The 13,873-nt window shown below is 48.3% G+C and overlaps 1 protein-coding gene across 3 annotated transcripts in view; it reads right to left on the reverse strand.

Annotated features, from left to right (window-relative positions):
* The window catches only part of cica (capicua transcriptional repressor a), a 34,250-nt gene extending 20,377 nt beyond the window's left edge, over nt 1-13,873 (reverse strand). For 2 of the 3 annotated variants that reach the window (XM_029731703.1, XM_029731701.1), the window contains exons 1-4: nt 13,668-13,873; nt 6,492-10,419; nt 725-856; nt 87-255 (exon numbers count right to left, since the gene is read on the reverse strand). In XM_029731703.1, the coding sequence (XP_029587563.1) occupies nt 87-255; nt 725-856; nt 6,492-10,248 (4,058 nt within the window). In that variant the 5' untranslated portion in view covers nt 10,249-10,419; nt 13,668-13,873. Of the gene's footprint in view, nt 1-86; nt 256-724; nt 857-6,491; nt 10,420-12,585; nt 12,876-13,667 lie in introns of those variants that run through there. The other variant, XM_029731702.1, reaches the window with a different exon arrangement.

Below are 13,873 nucleotides of genomic sequence, written 5' to 3' on the forward strand. Positions count from 1 at the left end.
GACATCCCACTCGTCGTGGGTCACCTGCAATACAACAGTCGACGCACCTTGGAACGACCGTTAAACAACCTATAAAAAAAACGTACGGGTCGTCCGCGTCGCTCTCAGTCTCGCTGTCGGCTCCACCTCTTTCTGCTCTTCCAGCTGGGGGGTCGTTGTCATTGGAGGAGGGCGGTGGGCGGGATGGAGACCCTTGCTCTGCGTCTGGTGGACCCACCCATCCGTCACTCACTAGGGCCACCCCACAACGAGGCTCTGACCAAGAGAGAGGGGAGTTAGTTGGTGGACGCTGGTTGTTTTCATCCCTCATCTATAACCGGTTGGTAATTATCACTCTGCTCTGTGTCGTGGCACCCACCTTCTGCACAGTGCATTATTTCCAGAGAACGCATAGCCCCTTGTTGACTATCCCTTACATTAAGAAGCTAAAATGGTTTAATAGAGAAATGATGATTATTGGACACAATTGCAAAAACACGCAGGTCGAATGTCACCAACATCAATGTATTTTTTTGATTTGTACCCGGAGTTATTTATTTTTGTTCAGTTATTTAAGTTACTTATTTATGAAGTGATGCAGCAAATAGTGAAAGATGCAATACGGTATACTGTACACTAAATATCTTTACAAATGAAGTAAGTACAACACATGAGTTGTGTATGCAACCCGACTAGAATAGGCCTATTTATTTCAACACGAGTGAAGTATTGAACAAATCCTCACCTTTTCTCTGATTGACAAGCTGTTGGCCATCAGCGGGCTGGGCAGCCGCACTCGATTGGCTGGGCTCCAGGAAAGGGACCAATGAATGCCAAGGAAACACTGGCACTGAACGGGGCTCCACATTGGTCCATACTGTGGGAGGGAAAAAGGCAGATTCGGAAGAAAAATATTAAGAATAGTTGGTGATTTATTTGAAGTCTCAAATAGTGAGGGTTAACTGCAGTGGTCCCCAAATGTCTTTGTGCCATGACGGCGTGACCATACTGAATTCTCCGCCATTTCAATTCTCTTGGGACTCTTAAGAAAACAAAATATTTCCTGTCTGAGCCGTCTTTAGTCATGCCCCTCTCAGCCCCATAGGGAATTGACCCACCATTTTGGAAAACACACACTCTTAGAAAAAAAAGGGTTTTCTAAGAGTACACTGGTTAACAGTCATACAGTCAAACAGTTAAAGGGAAAACTAATATATAGGGTCTCATTGGAAAAGCAACATAGGTCTTGATTAGTATATAATATGCTTCCATTATTTTAGATATTTAGGAAGTACATAATTGAGATCAAATTCTCTTTTACAATGACAACCTAGTTGGTCAAGAACAACGTATACTTATATGGGGTTTTGCACATTAGAGCTGCTTAAGATTTTTGAGTCACACTGAGATTGATCCCTTGACATTTTCATATCACCAAGGATCTATTATGGTCCACACACACCAACACAGTCACGAAAAGGGCACGACAACACCTCTTCCCCCTCAGGAGGCTGAAAAGACTTGGCATGGGTCCTCAGATCTTCAAAAAGTTCTATAGCTGCACCATTGAGAGCATCTTGACTGGCTGCATCACCGCTTGGTATGGCAACTGCTTGGCATCCGACCGCAAGGCACTACAGAGGGTAGTGCATACAGACCAGTACATCACGGGGGCCGAACTCCCTGCCATCCAGGACCTCTATACCAGGCGGTGTCAGTTCTCTCTGCTACAACACGGCAAGTCCCAAGTCTGGAACCAACAGGACCCTGAACAGCTTCTACCCCCATTCAGCCACAAGCGCTTTAGTGAGGTCGGGCACTGATGTTTGGCGATTAGGCCTACCTCGCAGTCTGTCTTCATCACAAAGGTGTTCGATGGGGTTGAGGTCAGGACTCTGTGCAGGCCAGTCAAGTTCTTCCACACTGATCTCGACAAACCATTTCTGTATGGACCTCGCTTTGTGCACAGGGACATTGTCATGCTGAAACAGGAAAGGGCCTTCGCCAAACTGTTGGCAAAAAGTTGGAAGCACGGAATCATCTAGAATGTCATTGTTTGCTGTAGCGTTAAGATTTCCCTTCACTGGAACTAAGGGGCCTTGACCAAATCATGAAAAACAGCCCCAGACAATTATTCCTCCTCCACCAAACTTTACAGTTCAAATCAAATTTTATTTTATTGGTCACATACACATATTTAGCAGATGATATTGTGGGTGTAGCGAAATGCTTGGCACTATGCATTGGGGCAGGTAGCGTTCTCCTGGCATCCGCCAAACCCAGATTCGTCCGTCGGACTGCCAGATGGTGAAACGTGATTAATTTCCACTGCTCCAAAGTCCAATGGCGGCGAGCTTAACACCACTCCAGCCAATGCTTGGCATTGCACATGGGGAACTTAGGCTTGTGTGCGGTTAATCGGCCATGGAAACCCATTCCATGAAGCTCCAGACGAACAGTTCTTGAGAAGACGTTGCTTCCAGTGGCCTACCACTTCGCGGCTGAGCCGTTGTTGACCGGGGCAGTTGACAGGGGCAACTCTACCAGGGTAGAAATTTGACAAACTGACTGGAAAGGTGGCATCCTATGACGGTGCCACGTTGAAAGTCACTGAGCTCTTCAGTACGGGCCATTCTACTGCCAAATGTTTGTCTATGGAGATTGCATGGCAGTGTGCTTGATTTTATATACCTGTCAGCAACGGGTGTGGCTGAAATAGCCGAATCCACTAATTTGAAGGGTTGTCCACATACTTTTGTATATATAGTGTATCTACCTCAATTATTATTATTTCTCTATTTTCTTTCTCTCTCTCCGCATTGATAGGAAGGGCCTCCTAAGTAAGCATTCCACTGTTAGTCTACACCTGTTGTTTATGTGACAAATAACATTTGATTTAATTTGATGTTGGCCAGGTGAGATACTGTACATGAGGAAGGATGACTGAGTTGTGTTTACAGGACAGAGGGGTTTGTTCTCAGAAGTGTTTGAAGTCTTGAACTTGCGAGCCCTCCTCAAATAACCTCATGACATATGGGAGGGTCATGGCGTAGCATGTTACTTCCTACACGCACTTTGAGACTACTGGTCTAGACAGGCTCGCTTTAAAAATTCACTTAATCTCCCATTGACTTCAATGGGACCAAGTGAAAATTTGAAGTGAAAGTTAGGATTCGCCCCCATAGAGAATAATAGAAGAGCGGAGAGAAGCACGAGCCAATAAGCAAAGAGAGCTCTACAGAGACCAAGTATCCATGACAACACTGTAATACTATTACTCCTTTCTATTTCAGTTGGATGAAAGAAACGGTGGACTTGCCCTTGGTACTCTGCCCGAGGTTGTGTATTGTCTGCTATATTGAGCGCTGTGTGTGTGTGTTTGTGTGTGTCCACCCTGCTCTCAGCAGCCTTGCATGTTTAGACACGTCCCTTTTTCAAAGTTGAACTGAAACTGAAGCACACAGACCAACCCCCCGTATCACACACTCGTTGACCCTCCCCCCCGCCCCACCACACACACACACACACACACTGAGCCACACCCCTACAAACATTCTGAAAGACATACCAGACGACTGAACCACAAACGTTATACTACCTTATGCCTGACACAGCACTCTTGCAGCCGTGTTGCACCATTTCACCAACACTCAAATGTACAATTATTGTCACTGAAGTCACTCATTTTTAAACATACGTAACTGCCAAAATAAAGAAAACACTTGAGTAAATGAGGGTTCTGGTGCCTCTGCTATGGTGTGGGGTGCATTTTCCTGGCATGGTTTAGATCCACACAACCCCTTAGAGGGCAAGGTAAACGGCAATACATACACAGCCATTCTGAGTGATCACCTTCAACCTGTGGTGAATCATTTCTATCCTGATGGGAGTGGTCTCACTCTTCCAGGTTGACAATGCCCCCATCTACAGAATACGAGTGGTCACTGAATGGTTTGAGCATGAAAAGGATGTAAACCATATGCCATGGCCGTCTCAGTCACCAGATCTCAACCCAATTGAACACTTATGGGAGATTCTGGGGCAGCTCTTGAGTGAGCTTTTTCCACCACCGTCAATAAAACACCAAATGATGGAATTTCTTGTGGAAGAATGGTGTCACATAACTGCAATAATAACTCTTCCCATTTCCCTTCTCACTGATGTATGTTACTATGATGTTTATATACCCCTAACCTCTATATACTAACCCCTATACACCTCTATATACCAACCCCTATCCTATACACACCTATATACTAACCCATATACACCTCTATATACCAACCCCTATCCTATACACATCTATATACTAACCCCTATACACCTCTATATACTAAACCCTATACACATCTATATACTAACCCCTATACACCTCTATATACTAACCCCTATACACATCTATATACTAACCCCTATACACATCTATATACTAACCCCTATACACCTATATATACTAACCCCTATACACATCTATATACTAACCCCTATACACATCTATATACTAACCCCCATACACATCTATATACTAACCCCTATACACATCTATATACTAACCCCTATACACATCTATATACTAACCCCTATACACCTCTATATACTAACCCCTATACACATCTATATACCAACCCCTATACACATCTATATACTAACCCCTATACACATCTATATACTAACCCCTATACACATCTATATACCAACCCCTATAAACCTCTATATACTAACCCCTATACACATCTATATACTAACCCCTATACACATCTATATACTAACCCCTATACACCTCTATATACTAACCCCTATACACATCTATATACCAACCCCTATACACCTATATATACTAACCCCTATACACATCTATATACTAACCCCTATACACCTCTATATACACCTCTAAATACTAACCCCTATACACCTCTATATACTAACCCCTATACACATCTATATACACCTCTAAATACTAACCCCTATACACATCTATATACTAACCCCTATACACATCTATATACTAACCCCTATACACCTCCATATACTAACCCCTATACACCTCTATATACTAACCCCTATACACCTCTATATACTAACCCCTATACACATCTAAATACTAACCCCTATACACCTCTATATACTAACCCCTATACACCTCAATATACTAACTCCTATACACCTCTATATACTAACCCCTATACACCTCTATATACACCTCTAAATACTAACCCCTATACACATCTATATACTAACCCCTATACACATCTATATACTAACCCCTATACACCTCTAAATACTAACCCCTATACACCTCTATATACTAACCCCTATACACCTCTATATACCAACCCCTATACAACTCTATATACTAACCCCTATACACATATATATACACCTCTATATACTAACCCCTATACACATCTATATACACCTCTAAATACTAACCCCTATACACATCTATATACTAACCCCTATACACCTCTATATACAAACCCCTATACACATCTATATACTAACCCCTATACACATCTATATACTAACCCCTATACACCTCTAAATACTAACCCCTATACACATCTATATACTAACCCCTATACACATCTATATACTAACCCCTATACACCTCTAAATACTAACCCCTATACACCTCTATATACTAACCCCTATACACCTCTAAATACTAACCCCTATACACATCTATATACTAACCCCTATACACCTCTATATACTAACCCCTATACACCTCTATATACTAACCCCTATACACATCTATATACACCTCTAAATACTAACCCCTATACACATCTATATACACCTCTAAATACTAACCCCTATACACATCTATATACTAACCCCTATACACCTCTATATACTAACCCCTATACACCTCTATATACTAACCCCTATACACCTCTATATACTAACCCCTATACACCTCTATATACTAACCCCTATACACATCTATATACACCTCTAAATACTAACCCCTATACACATCTATATACTAACCCCTATACACATCTATATACTAACCCCTATACACATCTATATACTAACCCCTATACACCTCTATATACTAACCCCTATACACCTCTATATACTAACCCCTATACACCTCTATATACTAACCCCTATACACATCTATATACACCTCTAAATACTAACCCCTATACACATCTATATACTAACCCCTATACACATCTATATACTAACCCCTATACACATCTATATACTAACCCCTATACACCTCTATATACTAACCCCTATACAGCTCTATATACTAACCCCTATACACCTCTATATACTAACCCCTATACACCTCTATATACCAACCCCTATACACCTCTATATACTAACCCCTATACACATCTATATACACCTCTATATACTAACCCCTACACACCTCTATATACTAACCCCTGTACACCTCTATATACTAACCCCTATACACCTCTATATACTAACCCCTATACACCTCTATATACTAACCCCTATCCTATACACCCCAATAATAATTGTTGTCTTACCTGTCCCGGGCCGTCCAATGATGATGTCCTTGCGGGGTGCAGGGTGAGGGGACTCGGCTGGTAGGATGAGGGGCAGCAGGGCAGTTGGAGAGGGGTGGCAGGCTACCGGCTGGGGCAATGCCCCTCCAATGGCATCCTGGTGCCCGCCGGGCTTCCTCTCCCACTCCCTACCTCCTGATCCAGAGCTGGAGAGGGCGGAGCCAGTAGAGGAGATGGAGGCGGAGTCACCACTGAGGGTGGGGCTGGAGTGGGCAGGGTGTCCGGCGACGGCTGGGGTCAGGGACTGGGAGGAGGTTACAAGGACAAGGGTGGAGGCGGGGTTTCGCAGGAGGACTGCGCCATTGGTGGCGGCGCCGTTGATGGGCACGGGTGCTTGGAGGCCGGTGGCAAGGTGCAGGGGCTGGCTGTGCTCTCTGGAGGAGCGGCCTCCTCCTCCCCTCCTCACCAGGGGTCCATCTGTGAACTTGGCCAGGGGGACGTCGGGGTTCCGCACGATGACGGGGGAGTCTCGCAGGGGCACGACGCGGCGGGGACTGGGGTCCTGGGGCAGGGGGGAGGGAGGGGTGGGGGACACCAGCATTGGCGGGGGGGTGGAAGCGGCGGAGGATGGGGGGCGGCTGGTGGCGCTCCGGGGCCGGGGGAAGGAGAGGGAGGAGGGGGTGGTGGGCTGGCTCTGAGGGGAGAGCACCCTGAAGGCGGCTGGGCTGAGGCCAATAGTCTCCCCTAACTGCTGGTCGGGCTTGGCGTAATCCTGGGCAGAGAGGGGCAGGGGTGGAGGAAGGGCATCAAGTTTCCGCTTGCTGGGGCTCATGGGCACGGTGAAGGTGAGGTTGGTCTGGAAGGTGGGTACGATGCCCGACAGGTGGCGCTCGCGCTCCGAGCCCGGCGTGCCCATCTTAGTGCCGCTCAGGTGGCGGTGGCGGCGAGGGGTGAGCGAAGGTGGCGCCGTGATGGGGCTGAAGGTGGCCGGGCGGAAGACGAAAAGCGGGGAAGGCGAGGGCGACGGCGTGGGCGAGAAGGGCGACTGGTTGGAGATGGGAGAGAAGGAAGGCGTGCCCGAGCGGGAGCTGCCCAGAGATACCAGCATTGTGGCCGCCTCGCACTCATCAAAGTCGAAGCGTGATAAGTCCTGGGGCAGGAGCGAGGGCAGGACCAGGCGGGGGCGTGAATCCCCTCCCCTACTGCTCGCTTCGCTGCTGTCTCGCGACGTGTTGTCCCAGTCGAACTCCGAACTGGTCCGGCCGCCGCCCAGCCTCAGGTCTGACGGGGTTAGGGTGCCCGTACTGCTGGCCCCGCCACGGTCTCTGCCCCCTCCGCTGGCCTCCATCTCTTTAGTTCTCATGGAGAGATGACGCGAGCAGTAGCCTCTTCTCTGGGACTCCTTAGAGCAGCCCTCTCTGGAGCACAGCCTCCTCCACTGCTTGCCGTTGAACTTCTTGCGGATGCCCGTGGGGGTACACACCACATCGCCCTTCTTGTACTTCTGCTGGGCCGCCGTGAGCGGGGTGCGGGAGCGCGACGAGGACGTCGAACTCGAGCACGAGCCTCCACCCCCTCCAGATGCACCGTGGGAGTTGGAGTTTGAAGAGGGCGGCTTATCCAGGGAGCCGCGGGAGGACGAGGAGGACAGAGGAGGGAGCTGAGGGGTGGCGATGACGGCCGCCCCCGCTGCCAGGGCTCCCGACTCCAGCCCCAGTAGCACCGTGGGGGAGGGAGGTGGGTGGGGGTTGAGGGCCAGGTGGGGGCCCACTAGCGGGGTGCCTCCGAGGCTCCGGACCACGGACAGGTGGGGGCTGAGGTAGCCCGGGGGCGGCTTGGAGAGTATGTGCCTGTGCTGGGACACCGTCAGGGCCTTGGCCGCCCCTCCCGCCGCCCCCATGGGCACCATGCTGAAGTGGGACACCTCTATGTCCTCCTCGGGGGTCAGGGGCATGAAGTGGTGGTGCTGCTTGGCCCTCTCTCGGTTATCTCTCTCTTGTTTCCGCTCTCTCTCCACCAGGTCCTTCTCTCGCTCCCAGTCTCTTCCGGGCACCAGACTCAGCACCGAGGCGGGGGTGACGGGGGAGCTGACAGTGGAGGAAGACGAGGAGGCGGGGGCCGTTCCAGGGTATGAAAGCCTCCCCAACACGGACCCAGCGACAGCTGCGCTGAGCCCCATCCCGCGGCTGAGGCGACACAGCTCCTGCTCCACCTCTATCTCGTCCCTGTCCTCTTTCTCTCTCTCCCTCTCTCGCCCTCTCTTGGCGGCGGCATCGCTTTCCTCTCGCCCCCCTCCGCAGGGTCCCAGGTCCAGGTCCCAGGGGGGCACCAGCAGGCGGAGGCTCTGACGGGACACCCACACAGCGGTCGGAGTGCCCACCCTGCCATCCCCTTCCTCATCCCCTGGGGGCACTCTATCCTCTAACAACACTCTATATGGGTAGGACACAGCCGGGTGGGAGTCCACCTGGGTGACCAGGCCCTCTCGGTACCACTGGCGCTGGGCTTCTGTGGTGCCGCCGTCCTCGTTACCTCCGAAGGGCACGCACACAGGGGTGCCGATGGGGACGGCTTGGGAGCCGGGCGGCGGGGCGTCCATGATAATGTCCACGGGTCCCTGGGCGCCCTCACGGAACGGGTAGCGGTAAAGCTCCTTCTCACCGTTCAGCTGCACCTCCAGGCTGCCGTGCTCGCCGCTCACCCGCCGCACCACGCCCGCTCTGAACACAGAGTCCATGCTCTCCCTCCCCCCTCCCCTTCCGTTCTCCTCTTCCCCCTTCCCAGTCCTCCTCCGAGCCTGCCTGGCTAGCACCCGCTGGTTCTTTAGACCTTTGGCCAGGGCGTCGGCGAGCGCGTCCGACAGGCTCTGTGGGGTCGGAGTGCGCGGGGTGCTACGTTGCACCAGGGCCAGGGTGTGTGCTTCGGTGGTGGGGTTGGTGTGGTGAGAGTTTGAGCGGTGTGGCTCGCTCACGTCCAGGTCGTGTTCGCTGGCCGTGTCTGTAGAGGAGCAGCGGACAGGGCTGGGGGAGATTTCTCTGCCTCCCTCTGGGCCTCTCCTGTCTCTGTCCCCTGTGGGAGGGGGTCCAGGTGTGTTGTCCCTGTCCTGTGGTGGAGCTACAGTGGTAATGTAGTCCTCCACTGGTCTCCTGGTCTGACTGTTGATGTCAGTGAGCGAACCGCCCTCACTCGCCACCGACCCGGGCCCCGAAGATAAGCTGGACAACTGACTTCCGGCGTTACTGTCACAGTGAGCACTATTTCTGTTCAGTGGAGGCGCGCCGGTGTTGCCGGGGTTACCGTGGTTGGCGGCGGCAGCGGCGGCGGCAGCACAGTGCTCAGAGGTGTACTTCTTCTTGGGGACGCGGGCCTTGAAGGTGGCCGTCTTGCGGTTGGACGAGGGGTTGGGGCTGTTGGCAGCGCTGGCGGCGCTGCTGCTGCTGTCTGTGCTGTGGGCGCTCAGCGACTTGACGCTCCCCGGGCGGGAGTCCTCCGACTTCCCAGGGAGGGAAGCTGCTGCTGCGGCCGCTGTCTCTGGGAGCCGGGGCCCCTCTCTGTGGCCCTCCCTCTCTGGCGTGGCCATCGTTGTGAGTGTCACCGACTCCTCCTGAGAAGACTCTGAGTGAGATGAGGTTTGGGGTGAGGTCTGACTTTTGGGGGATCGGTCTCTGTTCTCGTCCGAGTCTCTTTTCTCTCCACTGTCCCCCGTCCCCCGTCTCTTCCCCCCTTTGGCTCGGGTCGACGGGGGCGAGCGCCTTCCTTGCTTTTTAATCGGCTTCATCTCTGCATTGGGAGTTTTCTTGACTATTTACAGTGGCTTAATTTTTCCAGAGTCCAGAATCTTTGTTCCTCTCTCCTCCCTCTATTTCCCTGCTCTTCCAGCTCCTCTCTCTCTCTTCTCCCGCCCTTTCCTCTTTCTGTTTCTCCAGCTCTTTCCACCTTATTCCAGACCCTGAAACAGAGCAGAGCGTAACAAGGGATGGATTATTCATGTGGTGAATGCATTGTGACATTATACAAAGCCTATTCACCAGCTAAGGTAGCGGTGGGGAGAAGTGACTGTCAAAGAAAAACTGAGCCCAGTTTTTCCAAATCATTTCGAATACAAGACCTATTCTATAAAACCATGTATTTTGTGTCCTTGGTAATGCGTTCATTACTGATATGAATGATGTATCATTCAACTCAAGAAGAAATGGGTATTACCATTTTATTACAAAATCATTTCACATGAATTTCACTGAGTGTACAAAATATTAGGAAAAACTGCTCTTTCCATTACATAGACTGACCACATGAATCCAGGTGAAAGCTATAAGTCTTGAGACAACTGAGACATGGATTGTGTGTGTGTGCCATTCAGAGGGTGAATGGGCAAGAGAAAAGATTTAAGCATCACATATCATTTTACACATAACCCTGTGTGAATGAACCCATAATGAAGCAATATTATATAGTGTGTTAAGTAATAGAACAATATAGCAGAATAGTGGCGAGCACATTTGGAAGTGCTTGTCCAGACAAGTCTGCACCCACACACACACACACACACACTCTCTCTATCTCTCTCTCTGGTTTCTTGGCTATGACAGTTGAGGAGGGGGAATTCCTTCTTGTTCACTCGTATTTCTCTCTTTCTCTTACTCACTCGTTCTTTCTCTCTCTCTCTCTGGTTCTCGGTGGTGACCTTCATCTATTTCGTAGCTGAACCAATCCGCCCTTACAAGCCACACTTCCTGTCATGGACCATTACCTAACTTCCTGCTGCTTCGTTATCCTCTCTCTTTAGCTCTCTCTTTCTCCTTAGATTTCATACCAACAACCACTCTCTCATTTAGAGGAATTTTTCACTGCCAGGGAAAACATCTATGTTGCTCGAACGCTGACAAATGTTGACGACAGAAACGAACTGAAAACCAACAGGTTTGGTTTGGGTTTTCCATTGGAACAGGCAGCGCCATGTGTCGCAGGCCTAACAATCCTCTAACAAAGCAGGACCAAAGACAAACATCAAAGTCTAGACAAAATGATATTGTGGCGTATGAGTTTGCTTTTATCACGTTGGGATTTAATGCTACATGTCATGGAGAAATGATGATATTTATTGAATATTAGGTTGTTACAATGTCATGTACGTCTAGTAATTTCATTCATTTAGCTCTACAGAACTCCAAGGTACCTATCTATTTGGAATGAGAAACTACAGACCTGTATTGTTGTGACCACACTACACTTAGTTACAACCCAGTACCTGTGTTACGCAAATTATATTTGGGAGACTTGAGATTGCGTCCAAAGAACTGTCCTCACAATGTCATTTGTTGCCTCACTTTTTTCCAAGTTAGAAGTGTGCACATTGTTTACTCAATAGTGCACACCGGCAAGTATATGGGTGAGTGTCATAATTAAAACAATTTCGATAAATGAAGGTACAACGCATTTCCCTTCTAAATGTATGAGCCTGATCCGTTTATCAATATTGCTTCAATGTTCAATCTTCTGTTCCGTCAAGGTTCACTCGGGCTCCCGAGTGGCACAGCTGTCTAAGACACAGCATCTCTGGTGCTAGAGGCATGACTACAGACAGCAGGCTGTATCAACACCGGCCGTGATTTGGAGTCCCATAGGGACTCGCATAAATGACCCAGCGTCGTCCTGGGTTTGGCCGGTTCTTAACAGACTTGTCTAGTTAAATAAAGGTTTAAAAAAAATATGTTGCCCATATCTATGCTGTAGAAACTTAGCATGCTAATAGTTCAGCATGCTAAGTTTCTACAGCATAGATATGGGCAACATATTCCTAAGGCTGAACTATTACCATGTTATAGCATTGCCATTTGTAACCATTGGAGAACGTGTGGTAATATCCTATGTGACCGTAATGAAAAATCAATATTCACATACCATCCCAATGTGCACAGACGTCAATTCAACGTATAGTCTACGTTGGTTAAACGTAGTTTCATTTAAACGACGTGGGGGGAAGAAAACAAAACGTTGATTCAACCAGTGTGTGCACAGTGGGGTGAATGTACACCTCTACAATTTCGATTCATCGACACGTAACTATAAAACGATGATAACTACTGGAGAATGTTGCACCGATAGCGGAACTTACCGGATAACTGACAAACTTCACGTAGGGCCTACCTACCAAAGCACTTCGGCTGGAAACAGATCGAAAACAAACTACAACCCTAAAACCGAAGCGATGTCAAATGCGAAACGAACGCGAGAATGGCGTCACTGTTAGTTTCGCTGAATAAGTAACGTTACCGTATATGTGTCAACCCCTTTTATTGGCCGTAGCGCTTTGCGATTACTATCAGTTTACTACACAACCAGCTTACTACACAACCAGCTTACTACACAACAGGGCCGTGAAGTCCAGTGACGCAGGTCTAACAACACAAGGCCGCTTAGAAAAATCTTCTTCGTGCAACATTTAACACGGGGAATTTAAACAGTTAAAAAAGGCCCGGTATTCCAAAATATGGTGCCGTGGAACAACTCATCGACAGGTATTCCTAACAGATTTAGGCTTTACTTATTAAATCAATCTAACAATATGTCATTAACGTTACATCGTGCGACGGGCAGCCAAAGTAATTATGCTGCGAATTCATTCGTGACAACCGTTGTAAAATGTCGACATTACTGGATGCAACTTAGAAAGTCATTTACCGGCGAGTGCAAACTGCAACATTGTACATTAAGTTACAATAAAAAGTAAAAAATAAATAAAAAATGTGGACACAACGTAGAAACGCGGCCCACAAGCCTGCAGGCGAAGGACAGATTCAAATAGACATTTTGTATCACGAATAGTAGCCTATGTAGAGATAATAAAGCGAATAACTACGTAGGTGATGCAGATCGCTTCAATGTTTGCTTTCAATCGCGACCTAAGAAAAACACTTCTAGGAAGTCTCAGTCTTATAATGGCAGTTATGGCGTTGAATATTTTCTGGGGGAAAAGTTTTAGGCTGACAATCCACCCGCACCGCTCCCTTTTCATGAAGTGTGGAATCCAATCGCCTCTTTACTTCTCTCCGTGGAGTATTATAAAAAATGAAAATATAATTGTATTAGTAGTTACAAAGGGTGCTTATTATTGGCAACGTCTACAGCGTAGCAGGTCGACAAAGCAAAACAGGCTACTGCAGTGCTGCAGAAGAAAGATTTGTAGGTTTTACTCACCACTAAATTATTTTCAATGCAGATATTTATCGAGTCAGTAGCGGAATCGTTAGTAGGCCTATAGTCGGAAATCCAGGGTTGACATTTAACAGACTGTCACATTATCTTTCTTCTGTAAAGCAACTTAAAGGAGGAAAAACTACTGACTGCTCTGTACATTCTACTCTACAGTCGCAAAATGGTGAATGAAGCCCAAAGCCTTGACA

This window comes from Salmo trutta, chromosome 34, assembly GCF_901001165.1.
Source record: "Salmo trutta chromosome 34, fSalTru1.1, whole genome shotgun sequence".
NCBI lineage: Eukaryota > Metazoa > Chordata > Actinopteri > Salmoniformes > Salmonidae > Salmo > Salmo trutta.